Source organism: Chaetomium tenue (assembly GCF_020726465.1).
Source record: "Chaetomium tenue strain MPI-SDFR-AT-0079 chromosome Unknown F5144scaffold_1, whole genome shotgun sequence".
In the NCBI taxonomy this organism is placed as follows: Eukaryota; Fungi; Ascomycota; class Sordariomycetes; order Sordariales; family Chaetomiaceae; genus Chaetomium; species Chaetomium tenue.
In genome coordinates, this window is record NW_027117329.1 from 2,105,463 (window position 1) to 2,121,487 (window position 16,025).

The 16,025-nt window shown below is 56.1% G+C and overlaps 6 protein-coding genes across 6 annotated transcripts; 2 read left to right on the plus strand and 4 right to left on the minus strand.

Annotated features, from left to right (window-relative positions):
• Positions 1–272: 272 nt before the first annotated feature.
• On the minus strand, positions 273–3,301 carry F5144DRAFT_27313 (fungal-specific transcription factor domain-containing protein). Its single transcript, XM_066783639.1, has 3 exons — positions 2,660–3,301; positions 1,646–2,601; positions 273–1,592 (listed from the first exon to the last, which is right to left on the minus strand). Exons 1-3 carry the CDS (start codon positions 3,141–3,143, stop codon positions 375–377), a joined length of 2,658 nt encoding a protein of 885 aa, XP_066648228.1. The 5' UTR covers positions 3,144–3,301; the 3' UTR covers positions 273–374.
• Positions 3,302–5,113: 1,812 nt separating this feature from the next.
• F5144DRAFT_27502 (uncharacterized protein) lies at positions 5,114–7,072 on the minus strand. Its single transcript, XM_066783658.1, has 3 exons — positions 6,668–7,072; positions 5,480–6,613; positions 5,114–5,362 (listed from the first exon to the last, which is right to left on the minus strand). Exons 1-3 carry the CDS (start codon positions 6,932–6,934, stop codon positions 5,249–5,251), a joined length of 1,515 nt encoding a protein of 504 aa, XP_066648229.1. The 5' UTR covers positions 6,935–7,072; the 3' UTR covers positions 5,114–5,248.
• A 351-nt stretch (positions 7,073–7,423) lies between these two features.
• Positions 7,424–9,188, plus strand: F5144DRAFT_636230 (P-loop containing nucleoside triphosphate hydrolase protein; the record flags this gene model as incomplete). The annotated part of the gene is made up of 4 exons (XM_066792628.1): positions 7,424–7,521; positions 7,710–8,221; positions 8,287–8,894; positions 8,949–9,188. 4 exons carry the CDS (start codon positions 7,424–7,426, stop codon positions 8,973–8,975), a joined length of 1,245 nt encoding a protein of 414 aa, XP_066648230.1. The 3' UTR covers positions 8,976–9,188.
• Positions 9,180–11,440, minus strand: F5144DRAFT_27498 (uncharacterized protein). Its single transcript, XM_066783657.1, has 3 exons — positions 11,062–11,440; positions 10,901–10,983; positions 9,180–10,823 (listed from the first exon to the last, which is right to left on the minus strand). Exons 1-3 carry the CDS (start codon positions 11,270–11,272, stop codon positions 9,384–9,386), a joined length of 1,734 nt encoding a protein of 577 aa, XP_066648231.1. The 5' UTR covers positions 11,273–11,440; the 3' UTR covers positions 9,180–9,383.
• A 1-nt stretch (position 11,441) lies between these two features.
• F5144DRAFT_27474 (CBF/Mak21 family-domain-containing protein) lies at positions 11,442–15,135 on the plus strand. The gene is made up of 3 exons (XM_066783655.1): positions 11,442–12,213; positions 12,279–13,955; positions 14,014–15,135. Exons 1-3 carry the CDS (start codon positions 11,584–11,586, stop codon positions 14,812–14,814), a joined length of 3,108 nt encoding a protein of 1,035 aa, XP_066648232.1. The 5' UTR covers positions 11,442–11,583; the 3' UTR covers positions 14,815–15,135.
• F5144DRAFT_27494 (uncharacterized protein) lies at positions 14,635–15,723 on the minus strand. Its single transcript, XM_066783656.1, has 4 exons — positions 15,635–15,723; positions 15,438–15,561; positions 15,115–15,339; positions 14,635–14,997 (listed from the first exon to the last, which is right to left on the minus strand). Exons 1-4 carry the CDS (start codon positions 15,635–15,637, stop codon positions 14,909–14,911), a joined length of 441 nt encoding a protein of 146 aa, XP_066648233.1. The 5' UTR covers positions 15,638–15,723; the 3' UTR covers positions 14,635–14,908.
• Positions 15,724–16,025: the final 302 nt, after the last annotated feature.

The following is a 16,025-nucleotide window of genomic DNA, read 5'->3' on the forward strand; positions in this document are numbered from 1 at the left end:
CCATACTTTTTAACATCCTTGACGTAGAGACATGAATATCCAAAAGCTAGACAGTAGACCGTTGTTGATATCCAAGTAGATTCGTCCCAGAAACCAAGTACCAGAAAATAAGCCCCGGCCTGTTAAGAGACCCCCATCGCAATGAAAATAAACGTATCCAAGACCCAACATCTCGACGCTCCACGCCGTACCCCAACGAGTAGGTATAGGTTAACCACCATCCCTCAGACGCCAGCAATAGATAGTTATTGCAAAACGAAAACCCCAATTGCCGCCACCAAATATAGCATCAGCCAGCTTTCCTTTCCCATCCAAATCCCCCATCATGAAACCAAATACCCGTTGTCGTAAACCCCCTAAACCAAACCGCCATCCTAAAGCCTAAAGCCATCCAGCCCATCCAGCACAAACCCATCCGCCGTCGTGACAGGCATCATGCCGCCCCTATAATCCATCGCACTCTCCACGCTGACCAAGTCATCACTCGAGCTCAAGCTGTCCTCGCTCAGGCTGTGCGACGAGCCCGCACCCGCATCCGCCCCAGGCCCAAACTCGCTGAGGTTGAACTGCGATAGATCCCACGAGTCGGGCGACCACGTCGCAGTGGTATGGTTCGTCGTTGCCGATGCGGGCGTCTCCGCTAGCGATAATCCGGGGCCGCCGTAGATCGCGTCGTACAAGTTATGCTGCCCGCCCTCGATCGAGCCGAGCAAGGCCTCCCACTCGGCGGTCGAGACGTCGGATCCCTTTTGCAGCTGTGAGTAGAGCTGGGCTTGGTGTGTTTGGATTGTTGAAAGGTGAGGGCCGCCGCGGGTCTGGGCGGGAGAAGAGGGCGGTTGAGAGTGGGAATCGAGGTGAAGGTAGTCCATGGTGTGGTGTTTTGGGTTTGGCGAAGTCGATAGGCGGAGCATTGCTGCTTGTGCGGCGTGGACTTGGCTGAGGGATAGTCGGTGGTCGCGTTGCGAGAGGGGGGCGGTCGGCCGCGGGCTGTCGAAAGATCCTCTTGAACGCGGGGCTAACTGTTCCGCTCGGTGGTGCGGAGGATGCGGCATCGTCATCCTGCGGAGCTTTTCTTGCTGTAATAGGAGATCGGTCTCGCTCATGCTAGCAGCCAGGTGGCGCCCAAATGCCGTGTGTGTTTTGTGACCGGCGTTGGCCCGTTGCGTTGGGGGAGCAGCGAGACAGGCATCCGGGCTCTGTCTAGGGGGCGTGGGTAGCGATTGCGGTTCCGGCTCATCGACGGTAACCAGCATTGCTGCGATTCGCTTAAAATCATAGCAACCGGGAGCCTTGGCCTTGTCGGCGGCCTTGATCACGTCGTTCACTAGCCTCTCATTGTCTTGCAACATCTTGCTGTCCTGCTTGAGGTCCAACGTTTGGTAGAGCAAAACCATGCCGCAGAGAACAAGCGTGTCCGCCTTGTTGAGGCAGAACGAGAATGACATGCTCCGTTCCTCGAGTAGTTGGATGATTTGGATGATGCGCTTGCTCGACTCGCTAACCGCAATATGCGCAGAAGCCGCCTTCGGCCCTAGGCTAGACGCGACAGCGGGCCGGTAGATAAGAGTACGAGTGTAATAGTATGCAAGAGCCTAGAGCTATGTTAGTGGTGTGGGGCCCTGAACCACAACGGTCCACCACTTACCAGGATTGGTGACCGGCTGCCGGTAATGTCGGTCGACGGCTTGTCTTGCTTGAAGGTGAGTTTGAGGTGAGGAGGTAACTTCTCATACCAGTCGTCGAGTTCTGCCCCAAGAGCAGACAGTTGCTGGAGCGAGAGTTCGTGAGAGGTGGCAGAGGGATAGATTTTCTCCAAAACCTTTCCCAAAATTTGGGCTCCTCTGAACAGAGCCAGGGCGTTGGACAACCGAGTCGCCTCGCCCGGAAGGCTCGGCTGGAACCCCTTTTCGGTTACATACTCGTCGTCGGTATCCGAGGGAAACTCGGTGTGCACGTCTTCTTCCTTTAGGAGCTTGGGCAGACCCAGGATAGCAGCAGAGAAACAATCGAGTGTGTAAAGGGTCCAGAAGACCTTCTTCCGAGTTTCAATGGTGAGCACACCGAAAGAAAATCGCTTTTGACTCTGGTGCAGGCCAAGTCGGAGCGATAGGCCAACAGCAATACCTTTGTAATGCTGCAACCTTTTATAGTCGGCCCTGATGGTGCAGTATACAAGGGCGAGCAACAGACATTGCAGCGTCATCATGGTGTTGTCCATGAGGACCGCCTCCAAGGATCTTTGCCATTGTTGTTCGCAGGCGGCGATCTGGTCGAGATCGGGCTGCTCGCCGGACAGAGCCGCGATGCCAAAGACCAAATGGAGCTGCGCGAGCTTATGGTTGTTCTTGACCTTCTCCGGATCCGCCACAAATTCCTCGTAGACGCGAAGGAAGGTGGGTTTGTGAAGGACAGGAAACAGGGGCGCCCACTCCTGGAAGTAGACATTGACGCATCTGTCTGAGAACAACCGTGGCGGTATCCTCATCGTCTGGCCGGACGGTTTCGTTGTGAGAGAGTAACACCCCTGGATGTGCAGGAAAGCCTCCGGGTTGAAGTCGGAGCAAGATTTGCCACTCTCCTGCATCTTTCGTTTGAGAGATTCTGAGCATCGTTGGTTAGCGGTTTCCCCTGGATAGGTAGGAAAAGAGACTCGACAAACCAATGAACCCGCGGCCGCTAGAAGCGCCCATAAAGTAAGAGTCCGAGTTCTCAACACCCAGCAGCAGCGGCGAGGCTTGGACTCGGAATGTATCCTCCTTCGCCTGTGGCCCAGAATCCTTCTTCGCGTCGGCAACCGGTTGGCTTTGGCATTGCTCGCTCTGCGCCCGCCGATTGCCGTGCATCCTCGATAGCATGTCGATCTTCTCGTCCTTCTCATCCAACAAGTCTTTCAGTTCCCGGACCTCAGCCTCCAACGCCCGCACGCGCTCCTCCAACGATTCGGTGTAACCCCTCGGGAAAGCTCGGCGACTGAGTTTGTCGCTGGTGCGGCACTCAAAACCGACATTGGCGCACTGCGAGCAAGTAGGGCGGATTCCATCGCAACGAATCTTCTTGCTGCGGCACCGGTCGCAAGCCTGCGCAATGCGACTTTGCGAACTGGTGCCCACCTTGATGACTTTCATGGGGAGAATTCCTGGCATTTTGGCGGTTATTTTTATCGCCTTTTCTCCTTCGGGTTTATTGCATTCGCAAGTTCGGATGCTTCGTCTGGAGTGAAGGTTGGATAAGTAGTACGAATAGTACAGAAGAAACCCGGGCTGGCTAGCGTCCTTGTCGAAACGTGGACGCAAATCGGACGGCGAAGTGGTGCTTACGCCCCTGGAAATTCGCAACGGAAGCGTCAACCATGGATCGAACGGCAATTTTGTAGCGTGGGACGAATTATCAATTTCGAGAAACAGAAATAAATCCCAACAATGTGAAGGTGAGTGACTTGGAGGGCGGGGCCAGTGGGTTTTAATGGATGGCAGGCACCTGCAGGGAATGAGGGAAAAATGACTGACAACCCCCAGCACATTGGCAGGCTCTTACACAGCGCCGGCCCACGCGGAGCCTGCAGAGAAGATGTGGAGGAGGATTGGCAGTTGAAGCAGGGGTGACCTGGAAGTCTTGGTTATTGTGGGGGTGTCCATCTTACCATTGGCTGACGTCGTGAATTACCAACCATGTCAAGCCCGACTTCCCCATCGGGTGATGGCAAGGGGAATCTGGGGAGAGCAGGGGTCTCGCATTGGCAGTAACTTCTTCCTGCGCAGTCTTTTCCCCTCCAGCTGCCTCCGTTTCATCTTGCCACTTGCCGCATGTGAACGCCGAAACATCGAGAAGATACCTCTAAAACAACATTTTGTACGGCCATCTTCCGCCACTAACTGGTAACACCGTGGCGACGCCGGTGGGTGTTTGCGCAACTGAATGTTTCGCAGATTGGAAGTACCTTCGCCCCCCAGCTCCGGGCACATTGTTAGCCCCGCCCTCTGTACTGACACCAAAAACCATTTCTAGGCCATACCATGCGCCAGTTAGAAAAGAATCGGGAAAATATTGCATCATGGAGCCCAGAGTCTCAACGGAAGCCTTGACAGTCGATGGTACGCTTGCCGTCAGCCCAGGATTGACAGTCCAGAAAAAGGCGCCCAATCCATGGTACGCCACGACGATCCCTCTGGCTGGTATCCAGTCTCCCAGTCCCCCAGAATTGGGAAGAGGGATATGCCGGAGCGACTTGGCAATGTTGCTGTGAGTGAGACTGCACCTACTATTTTCCATCAAGTACAGTTGCAACCAAACGAGCAACGAGGATGATCCGAAACCAGAAGCCGAAGAAATCACAGCCCGCTGGGTAACAACCTCCTCACGGTGGTGCCCCTTGCATTTCCTTGCTGCCGCTCGTATTCATATCAACAAGCAATAAAGCTGAGCATACCCTCCCTATCCATGTTTTATGGCTCGGGGAGTTTCTCATGTTGAAACCAAACCAAACCCACCCATCCTGGCGGCCACCAAGTTTATGTCAAAAAGACCCATGGCCCCAGCTGCCGAGCATCCCATCCTAGTCGATAGGCGAGGGCTGGCCCTGGGGAGCGGTCAGGAGTGTTTCCAACTTCATTGATGCCGCGGATATCGTTCTGCATGATGGACCCACGCAGTTGGCTGCTTGATCCTTCGTCCCGACTTTTCCCATCGAAACGAGAGTTGCAGCTCTGGGGTGCATGAACATCGACTCATGGTTTTCAGGTTCCGGTTCGGGAGACCCCAACTTCCCCGCATTCTTGGAAAAGCGGCGGGAGTGGAGAGGTTACCAACCCACTTCGAGAGGTGAGCTCCGGCAAAAATGGGTCCCATCTCATCAATCGCGGGCAATGGATATTGTTTGCAATATCTCGAGAGACACAAGGACTGTCGTTGAGCATCATGGAGCCCGATATTCCAGTCAAACCCCAGTTATACCATCACCGGAACTCGTCCTGAACGAATGAACGGTATTCAACACGACATATGCATATACTTAACGAATAACTAACCAGGCTTGTCCTGCTAGTAACTGCCGGCGAGACAGCCTTGAAAGATTCAGGAAGGCATCCGAAAGCCAAGCCAACTTCTAACTCTGTACAGTTAACTTCCATTCCTTCCTCGCCGTGCGCCATTTGCCATGATCCCATGTCGCCCCAGAGCCGTATGATGATGCTCGAGAGGCGAGATCGAGGCAGCGCAAACTTGTCTCACCTGTCTCACCTGCTGGCAGCCCTCAACTGAAATCGTCGGGCTCATTGGACGCCTCGTCGCCCGCCAGGCCCGATTCGGCAGCTTCCGTCAGTCCGAGATAAGCCACCACGTTTTTGTCAGCCAGCAGCGCGTTTTTCTGCAGCACAACCCTCGTTAGCGCTCTAAACCCGATTTGTATAGTGTCTCGTGTGTCTCATGCAGATCCTCGTGGTGCTCCGCAACCAAACAATGCGTTTGTGTGGTAGCTACTAACCTCGCCCTCGAGACCTTCGATCGCGTCTTCGAGAATCTTCGTCTCGATCTCGCGCAGGACCGTCGCCGTCCTGACGCAATCCTCCCTCCGCTGCTGGACAGCGGGATCACCAGCAGCAGCGGCCGCATCAGGAACAGTGCTCGACGCCAGCCGCTCGAGCTGCGCCTGCAGGGCTCCCTGGACGACGGTCACCACCCGCAGGCTCAGCACGGCGGCGAGCGGGTGCGTCCGGATTAGCGCCTCGAAATCGCCCGTCCGATCCGTCACGTCCTCCTCCTGCCAGAACACGCGCAGCTGCCGCGCCCCGTCTGTCTGCTGCAGCACGCGGAACTCGAGACCGTCCTCCTCGTTGACGCACATCAGGTGCGCGAAGGGGCTTGTCCAGCCGACGGGTCCTTTCTTGTTGGGGGTGCTGCTGTTGCCGCTTTCTTCCTTTTCTTTTTCCTCCCTTCCCTGCCTTGCCACGTGGATTTTGGGCGCCTCCCCGAAGGCGACAAGCTTCGCCTTGGCGAGCGGGTCGTCGGGGAATGGGTTTAGGGGCAGGACTAGGCTCTCAGCTGACGAGGCAGGGTCGATGAAGCCGTAGCTGAAGAGCATCTCTGCGGCGGACTTGGCATCCCCGTAGCTGATGGTGATTTCGTCGTCCTTTGAAATGCCGACTCCAGGCCGGGGGAGGAGGACCACCTCGTCCTTGGTGTTCTCGTCGTAGTAAGCAGAAGGAGTCGCCGCGTGGTTGATCATGTCGATGCAGGGGACCATAGACTCGCCAGATCTCGGCAGCTCCAAGCACCGGGAGCGGTACAGCGCGTCGAGGCGGATCCAGTCTGTAAACGAGACCGGGACGCCCTCCATCCAGAGCATGTCGTTCCAGGCGATAATGTCGGATGACTTCTCCCTGACAAGGTCAAACTCGGCGTCGAGGGCTGATATCTTGGCATTGACAGCGGCTTCGAGAGAGGTGCCTCGGAGCAATAGCCTCTCCTCCTCGGTCCATAGCGTAGGCACCAGGACTGTCTCTGGTAGGAACTTGAGATACTCGGTCCAAGGGTTTGATAACCCCACGTTGGCATGGCTAGGTCGGGAACCAAGCACCATCTGGACGAGGAGGAACAGTAGCACATCGGCACGTGTAGACTGGACGTGTGTTAGTATCAGCTCGCCAGTGGGGACGGCCCCGGGGTTTGTTACGCGATGGCCGATGGCATCGAGGAGTAGTCTGAAGCCTTTGTCCTCCTTCGCGTACTCCTCCACGGCCGCAGCATTCAAGACCAGGTCGTGTGGCACAGCAATCAAGGCTGAGGCATCGTTTGTTTCATTCGTAAGGTTTAGATCTTCATCGCTGACGACACCATATCCTTTTCCTTTGGTATTGATGACCTTGACATTGTGGAATGAGACGTCGTTGAGGTGAGCCCAAGCCGGGAGGCTCTGGATTGATAGCGTCGGCCGATACATAGGAACCTAGGGAGTTGGATAAAGTGGGATACAATAGGCAGGTTGTTGTTCGAATCGAGTACCCGACCTTAGCTTTTGGGCAGTCATCCAAAGGTTTGGGATGGAGACTGCATATGCATTTGAGATATGCGCCACCAACACAAATAAATGCTGCAGGTGCAGGTGACGAGACGGACCGTTCAACCTACAATCTGGCAAAGATTACATCCAGTAACATCAATTACATACACAATAAATGGAAGCTTAACTGACGGAAATATCCCAGACCTTGGCTCTCTAAGCCCTTCTGAATTGTTTGTAGAATCGAGGTCTGGTTGAAAGGTAGCAGCTTGACTTGCCCCTCCTATGTCGCTTATCGCCGACTTTCAACCTCTTATCGGAGGCGGGGCACATATTTTCGAACCGGACGGTTGCGATTACCTTACTTCTTTCTGAATGCGCCCTTTTGACCTGCACTCTCCCAGCCATTGCAAATAGATCCTCATCAAGATGCCTCGCGATCCTTTAATTGGCCTAGTTGGCAAGCCCAGCGCGGGCAAGTCGAGCACGCTCAACTCGCTCACAGATGCCTCTTCCAAAGTCGGTGGGTAGAACCAAGCCATCTTCTGCGTGCCCCTGAAGCGCGGTCCATATCGATTCGAGGACCTCCAGGTTGCTGATATGGGCTCCTGCGCAGGAAACTTCCCGTACGCCACGACCAACACCATCCCCGGCCTACCCACCCCCCCTCATACCCCCAATCGCTAACACTTCACCCTCTTCCCCCCTTCAACAGATTCACCACCATCGACCCGCAACGCGCCATCGGCTACCTCCAAATCGACTGCGCATGCGCACGGCACGGCGTATCGGACCGGTGCCGGCCCAACTACGGGGCGTGCGTGGACGGGCGGCGCAGCGTGCCGATCGAGCTGCTGGACGTGGCGGGGCTGGTGCCCGGGGCGCACCAGGGCAAGGGGCTGGGCAACAAGTTCCTGGACGACCTGCGGCACGCCGACGCGCTGATCCACGTGGTCGACGTGTCCGGCACCACCGACGCCGAGGGCAAGAACACGCGCGGCTACGACCCCAGCGTCGACATCGCGTGGCTGCGCAGCGAGATCGTCGCCTGGATCAGGGGCAACTTGATGGAGAAGTGGGGGTCCATCAAGAGGCGCCATATCGCCGTCAAGGCTACCGCCGTCGAGACGCTGCAGAACCAGTTCAGCGGTTATGGGAGTACGTCGTCGGTGGTGGCGCGCACGCTGGATAAGCTGGGACTGAAGGAACCGTTGGAGGAGTGGAGCAGTGCGTTCCCTCGCTGACCTTTGGAGGGAGGGGTGTGTAGGCTGACAAGCAATTTCTGTTCTCAGACGAAACGATTGATCGCGTGGTCAACGCATTTACCGATGAAAAGTTCCCGACGGTCATTGCGCTCAACAAGATCGACCACCCCGACGCCGACAAGAACATCGCCAAGATCGCAAAGATGCAGGACCCCAACACAATTGTGCTCTGCTCAGCTGTATCAGAAATCTTCCTCCGGAAGCTAGCCAAGCAGGGGTATATCAAGTACACAGAAGGGAGCGAGTTCGTCGACACGAGGGAAGACCTAATAGCAGATGGCGACCCGGATGGCGGGGGCCTAAAAGAGCTGGACGAGAAGAATCGCAACAGGATAGAGAACCTCAAAGATATGGTACTCTACAGGTTCGGGTCTACAGGGGTAGTCCAGGTGTTGTCCAAAGCAGCCGAGATATTAGGGCTAGTACCGGTGTATCCGGTCAGGAATACCGGGACGTTTGGATCCGGGTCCGGCGAGTCGAAGCAGGTGTTTAGGGACTGCGTTCTAGTGAAGAAGAATTCAACGGTGGCAGATGTGGCCAGGAAGATCATGGGGGATGCCCCTATTGCGTACATCGAGGGTGTGGGCGGGACCCGGGTCGCCGACGACCAAATAGTAGCGGTCGGGAAAAACGATGTGAGTCTCAAGGTGCGCTATGTGGCATTTGAGGTTATTACTAACTTTGGGAAGATATTGTCATTTAAAATAGGGAAATAAAGCGCCGGCGACGGCATAAAGGCCCCCTTACATTTCCACTTTACGTCGATTGAGAGTGAAAACCAGCTCAACCTCGACTATGCGGAAACGGCAGGCACGTTTTGCCGTCCAGGAACAAGCTAGGTATTCAGTTGGGCGCTATGTTGGCGCAGGCCCCTCCTTGTAGAGGCCGCTGCTGGACCGGGGAACGACAGATCGGGTGGCCCCTAAATAACGTCTTCTATGTATTTGTATCTAGGACGTAATATTGAGTCTCACTTACAACCAGTAGATGTTAAAGGAGAGCTTGTAGTTTATCTAGGCCTTTAATACATTCGAGGAGTCCAGCCGCGCCCACTCCTCTAATGATGTGATACATGGTGAATCATACACGCACCCCAACACACTAGTTCTCCCACCATCCATTCCTCACAGAGACGCATGCAGCCTTGCCACCACCGCTGGCAAATCCGCGATCTCCACCGCCTGCTTCACCCCCAACCTACGGCACTGCACCTCCACCCTCCGCGCGGCGCGCCACTCCCTCCCCAGCAACACAATGACCGGAAACCCAATCAGCTCCGCATCCCTCATCTTCCACGGCAGCGACTTCGCCCGATCATCCAGCACCACATCCACCACCCTTCTCTCCAGCCCCCCAACCCCCTCAATCTCCCGATAAGCCTGCACCGCATCCCCCTCATCCGCATCCTTCCCGGGGATCACGACGCACGAGTACGGCGCGATCGCCGCCGGCCAGTTCAGGCCCGTCTTGTCGGCCAGGTGCTCCGCCGCGGCCCCGATGATGCGCGAGATGCCGATGCCGTAGCACCCCATCTGCAGCGGGGTCGGTTGCGTGGCGGGGGGGATGGTGGCTACCGCGTTGAGGGGTTGCGAGTACCGCGTGCCGAGGAAGAAGGTGTGTCCGAGTTCCATGGCGCGCGAGACGTGCAGGTGGCCGGAGGAGCAGTGGTTGCATTTGTCGCCCGTGCGGATGCGAAGGAGGTTGGGGGGTGACTTGTCGTTGTTGTTGTTGTTTTGGAGGGAGGAGGAGATGTGGAGGGGGGTTGTTGGGGGGGCTAAGGCTGAGGGCCAGCTGGAATGGGTTGGTGCAGGGCCGCTGAGGCTGCTGGCTAGTGAAGAGGGGAGGCGGCCGTCGATGACGTTGATGATCTCCGTTGCTGTTCTTGTCTCGGCGGCTACAGCGGCCGACCAGAAGGGGAGGGCGTCTTCTACCGCGGTGTCGAGGTCGGGCACGATGGATTTCACCTCGGACAGGTTAATGTCTTGGTCGGTGTACTCGCGCGCTTCTCCGCCATCCAAAGGCCGGGTCCACTTGGGGTACCAGACATTGACGAGCTTGGTCCGGTCCTTGGTGATGCCCCGCCAGATTTCGAAGGGGCTGTCGGTGGCGGCCTCGTCGGATATGGCCGTGTTGGCTACCTCCTCGTTGATCACATAGTTGCAGCTGCTGCAGCTGATGACGCGGTCCTCCCCAAGCGGCGTGGGGAGGTGATATTCGTGGCTCAGGTCGCCTCCCATATCACCAGAGCTAGCCTTGGCGGATAAGACGGGCAGTTTCATATCGGAAAATATTTGGTTGTAGGCGGAACGTACGTCGTTATACGTCTCGAGGGCCGCATCGATACTGCTGTCGAAGGTGTACAGGTCCTTCATGATGAACTCTCGCCCCCGGAGGAGACCGTGGCGTGGACGGAATTCATCACGGTACTTGCGCGTGATCTGGTACAGTCGGAGCGGAAGCTCCTTGTAGGACTTCACTGACCGGGCTGCGAGAGTGGTGATTTCCTCCTCGTGCGTCGGGGCGAGCAGATAAGGCACGTCCCTGCGGTCAGAAAACCGAAAGAGCTATGAAAACCAACCAGACTCAGCATCACCGACTTATGTTACAACATCGTAAGGAACACGTGAACTTGGGCACGAACCTCGGACGCAACGCTGTCCAAGCGGCCACTCTTTTCCCACAGAGATTCTGCCGATATGGAAGATAATGAAACCCTAGAGGCAGCTTTCACCCATAGCATGAGGAACGTGTAAGCCGGGGGTTCTACGGGGTATCATCGGATGGGGAGCGCTGAGGACTCACCCAGCAGCTCCTCCATGCGGCCGGCAACTAGCCGCTCTACCTTGTCCTGTACCCGATTCCCTAACGGGAGCATATGGAACATGCCGGCATTTGATTGACGTAGGAATCCGGCGCGGATCAGCTTTGCGTGAGCATCTTCAACTCCCGAGGCAGCAATTCCGCCGCTTGGAAACCACACCCTCGAGAGGCGGGCCACTGCTGGCGGAATCATATTCCAAGCCTCAAGCTACAGCGCTCAACTACCCAGTCATGCACGCTCTTAAAGGTGCAGCTAACAGGTCGATGTGTCCGCCAGAAACATGGAGGACCGAAAATATGCTTGAATGAGTTTGTTGTTTCTTGATGAGCCCGGACTTTTGGACCATCAGTGGGGCCGAGTTTGAGTTTAACGCTGCGTTAGCTCAAGGGTGGGCCCCCACCTAGCTACAGGGGTCTCGACTTTTTTAAACTTTTTTTTTTCTTTGCTCGTTTGGCAGTCCTAGAAAACAACCGGCGGCAGCAACAGCAGCAGCAACAGTCGCAATGGGTGTCAAACGGACAAAAGAGAAGAAAAAGGCCGACAAGCCGAGCTTTGACAAGACAGCGCTCGCTCAGCTGACCAGCCAAATCGACAAGTCCCTCGCCAATTCCGAGAAGGAACGCCCGCCGAAGCGAAAGAGACAGCGCGAAACCGACGAGGGGCACGAGCCCAAGAGGCACCAGGCCCAACCTTCCGATTCCAAGCCACAGGGGGATATCAGTGGTGGGAAGCAAAAGAAGCAGACAAATGCCCTTCTAGACGAGATTTTGGCGTTGGGAGGGAATGAAGACGACCTGCAGCTGGTAGCCAATGTTGACTCTGGCGATGAAGGCGGCGATGCCCCTCGCCCCAAGGTCTCGTCGGAACCAGGTCTCGACAAGTCTTTAAGGGACGAGCTGGCTCAATTTGCATCCACCCTTGGTTTTAGCAAATTCCAGGCTGAGGATCCGGCGACTGATGAAGAGTTGGAGGCTACTGGAGAGTCAGATGCCGCCGAGGAAGAAGAGCCCAGCAGCGAGAGCGATGAGGGGGAGGAGGAGGAGGAGGAGGAGGAGGAGGTTGTGGAGAAGGAGATCACCAAGGCCGTGACGCAGCCGCAGGAAACCCGGCAAGGAAAGCAGGCTGGGAAGTTGGTGAGTAAGCAGTTTTGCACCGTTTAACACCGCTAGAGCTGCGGATCGCGTCTAATATGGCCTAGATATTCGAACCTCGTTCTGACTGGCATGGACTCTCTCTCGACGGTCTATCTTCAGGGGGGCCAAGCGATAGCAAACCGCATCCGGCTTCCATTTCGAACCTGAAGGCATACGCGGAGAAATTGCTGGAAGAAGACTCGACCGCTTATCACTCGAAACGGTCATCCAGCTCGACGCAGAAGTTCATGTCCACGATCATGTCGTCCGGAACCCTGTCGGATAAGGTCTCGGCCTTGACTCTTTCAATTCAGGAGTCACCACTCCACAACCGAAAGGGGTTCGAGAGCTTGATCACTTTGGCAGGAAAAAGAAGCCGTGGCCAAGCAATTGCTGCTCTAGGAGCCCTCGTCGATTTGTTGGGGAACGGGACCGTGCTTCCCGATAACCGCCGTCTGTATCCTTTCAACGCTCAGCCCGCGCTGATTGGGGCTGTAAATGAGAAACCCGGCCCGCCCTGGACAGAGGGGCACAAACTTCCAGGAAAGTTGACGCCCTCCCATCTGATGATGTGGGCGTACGAGGACTGGCTCAAAGGTGCCTACTTTCGCATCATTCAGCTGCTGGAGAACTGGTGCGCCGACGAGATCGAGTACTCAAGGTCAAGAGCGCTCGATTTTGTGTTTGGCCTGCTCAAGAGCAAGCCGGAGCAAGAGGCCAATCTGCTGCGGCTTCTGGTGAACAAGCTCGGCGATCGGGAACGGAAGATCGCTTCACGGGCCTCATATCTCATCTTGCAGCTGCTCAACATGCACCCCGGGATGAAGATGATTGTCATTAGCACCGTGGAACAGGAATTGTTGCTGAAGCCCGGGCAGAGCCTGCGCACAAGATACACCGCCATCACCACTCTCAACCAAACAATCCTCAACACAAAGGAGCCTGCCGTTGCCGACGCGCTACTGCGCATCTACTTCGAGATGTTTGTCGCTCTCTTGAAGACTGGCTCCTTGGGCGACATCGAGGCCCAGAACGACAACAAAAAAACTGGTCGCTCTCGGAAAAAGCCAAAGAAGAAGGGGGCGTCTGCTGGTACGGCAGCTCCGATGAATGAGCAGGAAACGGCCCAGAAGCTTGTTTCATCCTTGTTGACCGGCGTCAACCGGGCAATCCCTTTCGCTACCGCCGAGGATTCGACATTGGAGAAGCACCTCGACACGCTGTTCAGGATCACGCATTCATCCAATTTCAACACTAGCGTGCAGGCATTGATGCTCATCCAGCAGCTCGCTACCTCGAAGCAACTCGCCGTGGACAGATTCTACCGGACCCTGTACGAGTCACTCCTGGACCCTAGACTCATCACATCGTCAAAACACGCGTTGTACCTCAATCTCCTGTTCCGGGCCCTGAAGAACGACGTCGATGTCCGCCGGGTTAAGGCGTTTGTGAAGAGGCTGATCCAGGTGCTGAGCCTGCATCAACCGTCCTTTGCGTGCGGCATCCTGTTCCTCATCTTCGAATTGCGAACAACGTTCCCCGACCTGCACACCTTGTTAGACGAACCGGAAGATAACGAAGACGATGGCGAGGAGGTTTACCGCGACGTTAAGGAGGATGCCGAGGAGGGGGGTGCTTCACAGGACCCGACTGAATCGGGCACTCAACGTACGGAGGTGTATGACGGGCGGAAGCGCAACCCCGAGCACAGCAACGCACACCGTAGCTGCCTCTGGGAATTGGTACGTGATTGGGTTCGGCTGAAGGGTGATGAGAGACCTGTTGACTGACCGAGTACAGATACCCTTCCTTAGCCACTTCCATCCCTCGGTATCCGTATTTGCGGGGAACCTAATCACCCGACAAAAGGCGCTGCCTCGGCCCGACTTGGCCAACCACACCCTGATGCATTTTCTCGACAAGTTTGTCTACCGCAACCCCAAGGCGGAGGAATCCAAGCGCGGCGGCTCGATCATGCAGCCGATCCTCGCTTCTGGCGGTGCATCCCACATTGTGGCATCAAGCAAGGCCAACGCCAGGCAGCAACCGGTCGTCAACTCTTCGTCGTTCTGGAATCTCAAGCTCGACCAAGTCTCTGCCGAAGACGTGTTCTTCCACGAGTATTTTGCCCGCGTCAACAAGCCTAGGGAAGCCTCCCGCGCCAAGAAGGCGGCGGACGGCCAGGCTGGATCGGACGACGAAGCCGAGGGAGAGGAGGAGATCTGGGATGCGCTTGTCAACTCTAAGCCGGAGATCGAGGGCGCGGATGCCGACGAAGATTCCGACATGGACGTGGCGGAATTCGATTACTCGGACGACGAGATGGAAGTCGATGGTCTTGACGCTGACGGCAAGATGTCAGACTCGGAGGGCGAGGATGGTTTCGAGGGCATCTTTGACGATTCCGAGGACGAAGCTGGCATGAGCGACGAGGAGGAGGCCGAGTCTGGGGACGAGGTGGAGGAAGAAGCGGCGGCTGAGCCTTCGAGGCCCGGCCGGAAGGGTAGGCTCAACCGGAAGGAGATGAAGAGTCTGCCTACCTTCGCATCGGCCGATGACTACGCGGAGATGCTGGCGGCAGAAGACGGGTTGGATGGTTAAAGGGACCATCAAGCAGTGGGGTCTTATAATGAATAGCATCATCATCTATTCAACCACTCATACCCAAGGCAGGCCCTACCTTCCCTACCCTACCTTACGTATCAAACCACTTCAACTCATCATCCTTCGTAAAGATCGCCCGGAACGTATGCCCTCCCCCCTCCTCCTTCACATCCTCCGTATCTGCAAAAACAAAACCCACCACCCGTCAGCCAATCAATCCAAACACACACACACACACACACACACACACACCCAAACCCAACAATCACAAGATCAGGGGGGGGGGGGCCCACGCACGAAGACTATGCAACTTCGCCTCATCCTCCGGCCCGGCAGTAAACGCCCGGAAATGGATGTACGCCGGCCCCTCGTCGGGCAGCGCCGGGATGCGCACCTTGCCGAACAGGTGGTGGCCGTAGGCCGAGGTCGCCGCGCGCACGAGGACGAAGTCGTCGGCGCTGAAGCCGGCGAGCTCGGCGTCGCTGAGGTGGGTGACGGCGGCGAAGTATTCGGGTTCGTGTTCTTTTTGGGCGGGGGGGTTGGTGTTATTATTTGTTGTTGGGGGGGTTGATGGGTTGATGTTGATGGGGATTTGGGGGGGAGAGGGGGGGGGGACTCACTGTTGTATTCGTGGCGGAGATGGACGAGGGCCTTCTTGAGTTCGTGCTCGATCTGCTTGAAGACGTGGAAGGATTCCTCCTTGGGTGCGTGCGCTTCCCCGAGATCGACTGTCTCTTCGGTCGCCTATGTAGTGAGAGAGCACGAGTTGACGAGATTAGCACTATGAGCGTGTCATTTCGGTGTCGCGCTTCCTCACCATAACGAATCTGATATGTTGTTTGCCGTGTAGTGTAGTTAAGTTGTTCAATTCGATGATTGCTTACTTGCGTCAGTATGTGGCGGGGAATGTGGTTCCTGGAATGGTTCGTGATAGGGAGGGGATGGGTTTAATGAGGGGTTAGCTATGAGGGACATGGGGTATCAAACACGGGGTTCAATTGCGTCAGCGTGGTATAACAAGGAAGTGCACACTGGGCTATATTCATGGAGTATATGGCAGCTGTCTGCGTGACGTAGTTGAATATACCAGTGTCAATTGGCTTATATGTTACACCTTGGCACCGAGTGAAACCCTTGCCGTTGAGACACTCGCTCGGTAAATCGGAATGATAAGCCGAGGCTCGTCTTCCAATCATAGTGTAGTACGG

What these genes read in the sequence shown, in the direction of transcription:
- F5144DRAFT_27313 (XM_066783639.1), bottom strand. Translation starts at nt 3,143, where the DNA reads ATGCCAGGAATTCTCCCCATGAAAGTCATCAAGGTGGGCACCAGTTCG. An exon ending in TAGCGGCCGCGGGTTCATTG is followed by an intron (nt 2,602 to 2,659) that starts GTTTGTCGAGTC and finishes AACGATGCTCAG; the next exon opens with AATCTCTCAAACGAAAGATG. An exon ending in GCAGCCGGTCACCAATCCTG is followed by an intron (nt 1,593 to 1,645) that starts GTAAGTGGTGGA and finishes ACATAGCTCTAG; the next exon opens with GCTCTTGCATACTATTACAC.
- F5144DRAFT_27502 (XM_066783658.1), bottom strand. Translation starts at nt 6,934, where the DNA reads ATGTATCGGCCGACGCTATCAATCCAGAGCCTCCCGGCTTGGGCTCAC. An exon ending in TCGATGCCATCGGCCATCGC is followed by an intron (nt 6,614 to 6,667) that starts GTAACAAACCCC and finishes ACACACGTCCAG; the next exon opens with TCTACACGTGCCGATGTGCT. An exon ending in TCGAAGGTCTCGAGGGCGAG is followed by an intron (nt 5,363 to 5,479) that starts GTTAGTAGCTAC and finishes GTTGTGCTGCAG; the next exon opens with AAAAACGCGCTGCTGGCTGA.
- F5144DRAFT_27498 (XM_066783657.1), bottom strand. Translation starts at nt 11,272, where the DNA reads ATGATTCCGCCAGCAGTGGCCCGCCTCTCGAGGGTGTGGTTTCCAAGC. An exon ending in CCGCATGGAGGAGCTGCTGG is followed by an intron (nt 10,984 to 11,061) that starts GTGAGTCCTCAG and finishes TATGGGTGAAAG; the next exon opens with CTGCCTCTAGGGTTTCATTA. An exon ending in TGGACAGCGTTGCGTCCGAG is followed by an intron (nt 10,824 to 10,900) that starts GTTCGTGCCCAA and finishes TGGTTTTCATAG; the next exon opens with CTCTTTCGGTTTTCTGACCG.
- F5144DRAFT_27474 (XM_066783655.1), top strand. Translation starts at nt 11,584, where the DNA reads ATGGGTGTCAAACGGACAAAAGAGAAGAAAAAGGCCGACAAGCCGAGC. An exon ending in GAAAGCAGGCTGGGAAGTTG is followed by an intron (nt 12,214 to 12,278) that starts GTGAGTAAGCAG and finishes AATATGGCCTAG; the next exon opens with ATATTCGAACCTCGTTCTGA. An exon ending in GTAGCTGCCTCTGGGAATTG is followed by an intron (nt 13,956 to 14,013) that starts GTACGTGATTGG and finishes GACCGAGTACAG; the next exon opens with ATACCCTTCCTTAGCCACTT.
- F5144DRAFT_27494 (XM_066783656.1), bottom strand. An exon ending in TCTCCGCCACGAATACAACA is followed by an intron (nt 15,340 to 15,437) that starts GTGAGTCCCCCC and finishes CCGCCCAAAAAG; the next exon opens with AACACGAACCCGAATACTTC. An exon ending in GGCGAAGTTGCATAGTCTTC is followed by an intron (nt 14,998 to 15,114) that starts GTGCGTGGGCCC and finishes TTGTTTTTGCAG; the next exon opens with ATACGGAGGATGTGAAGGAG.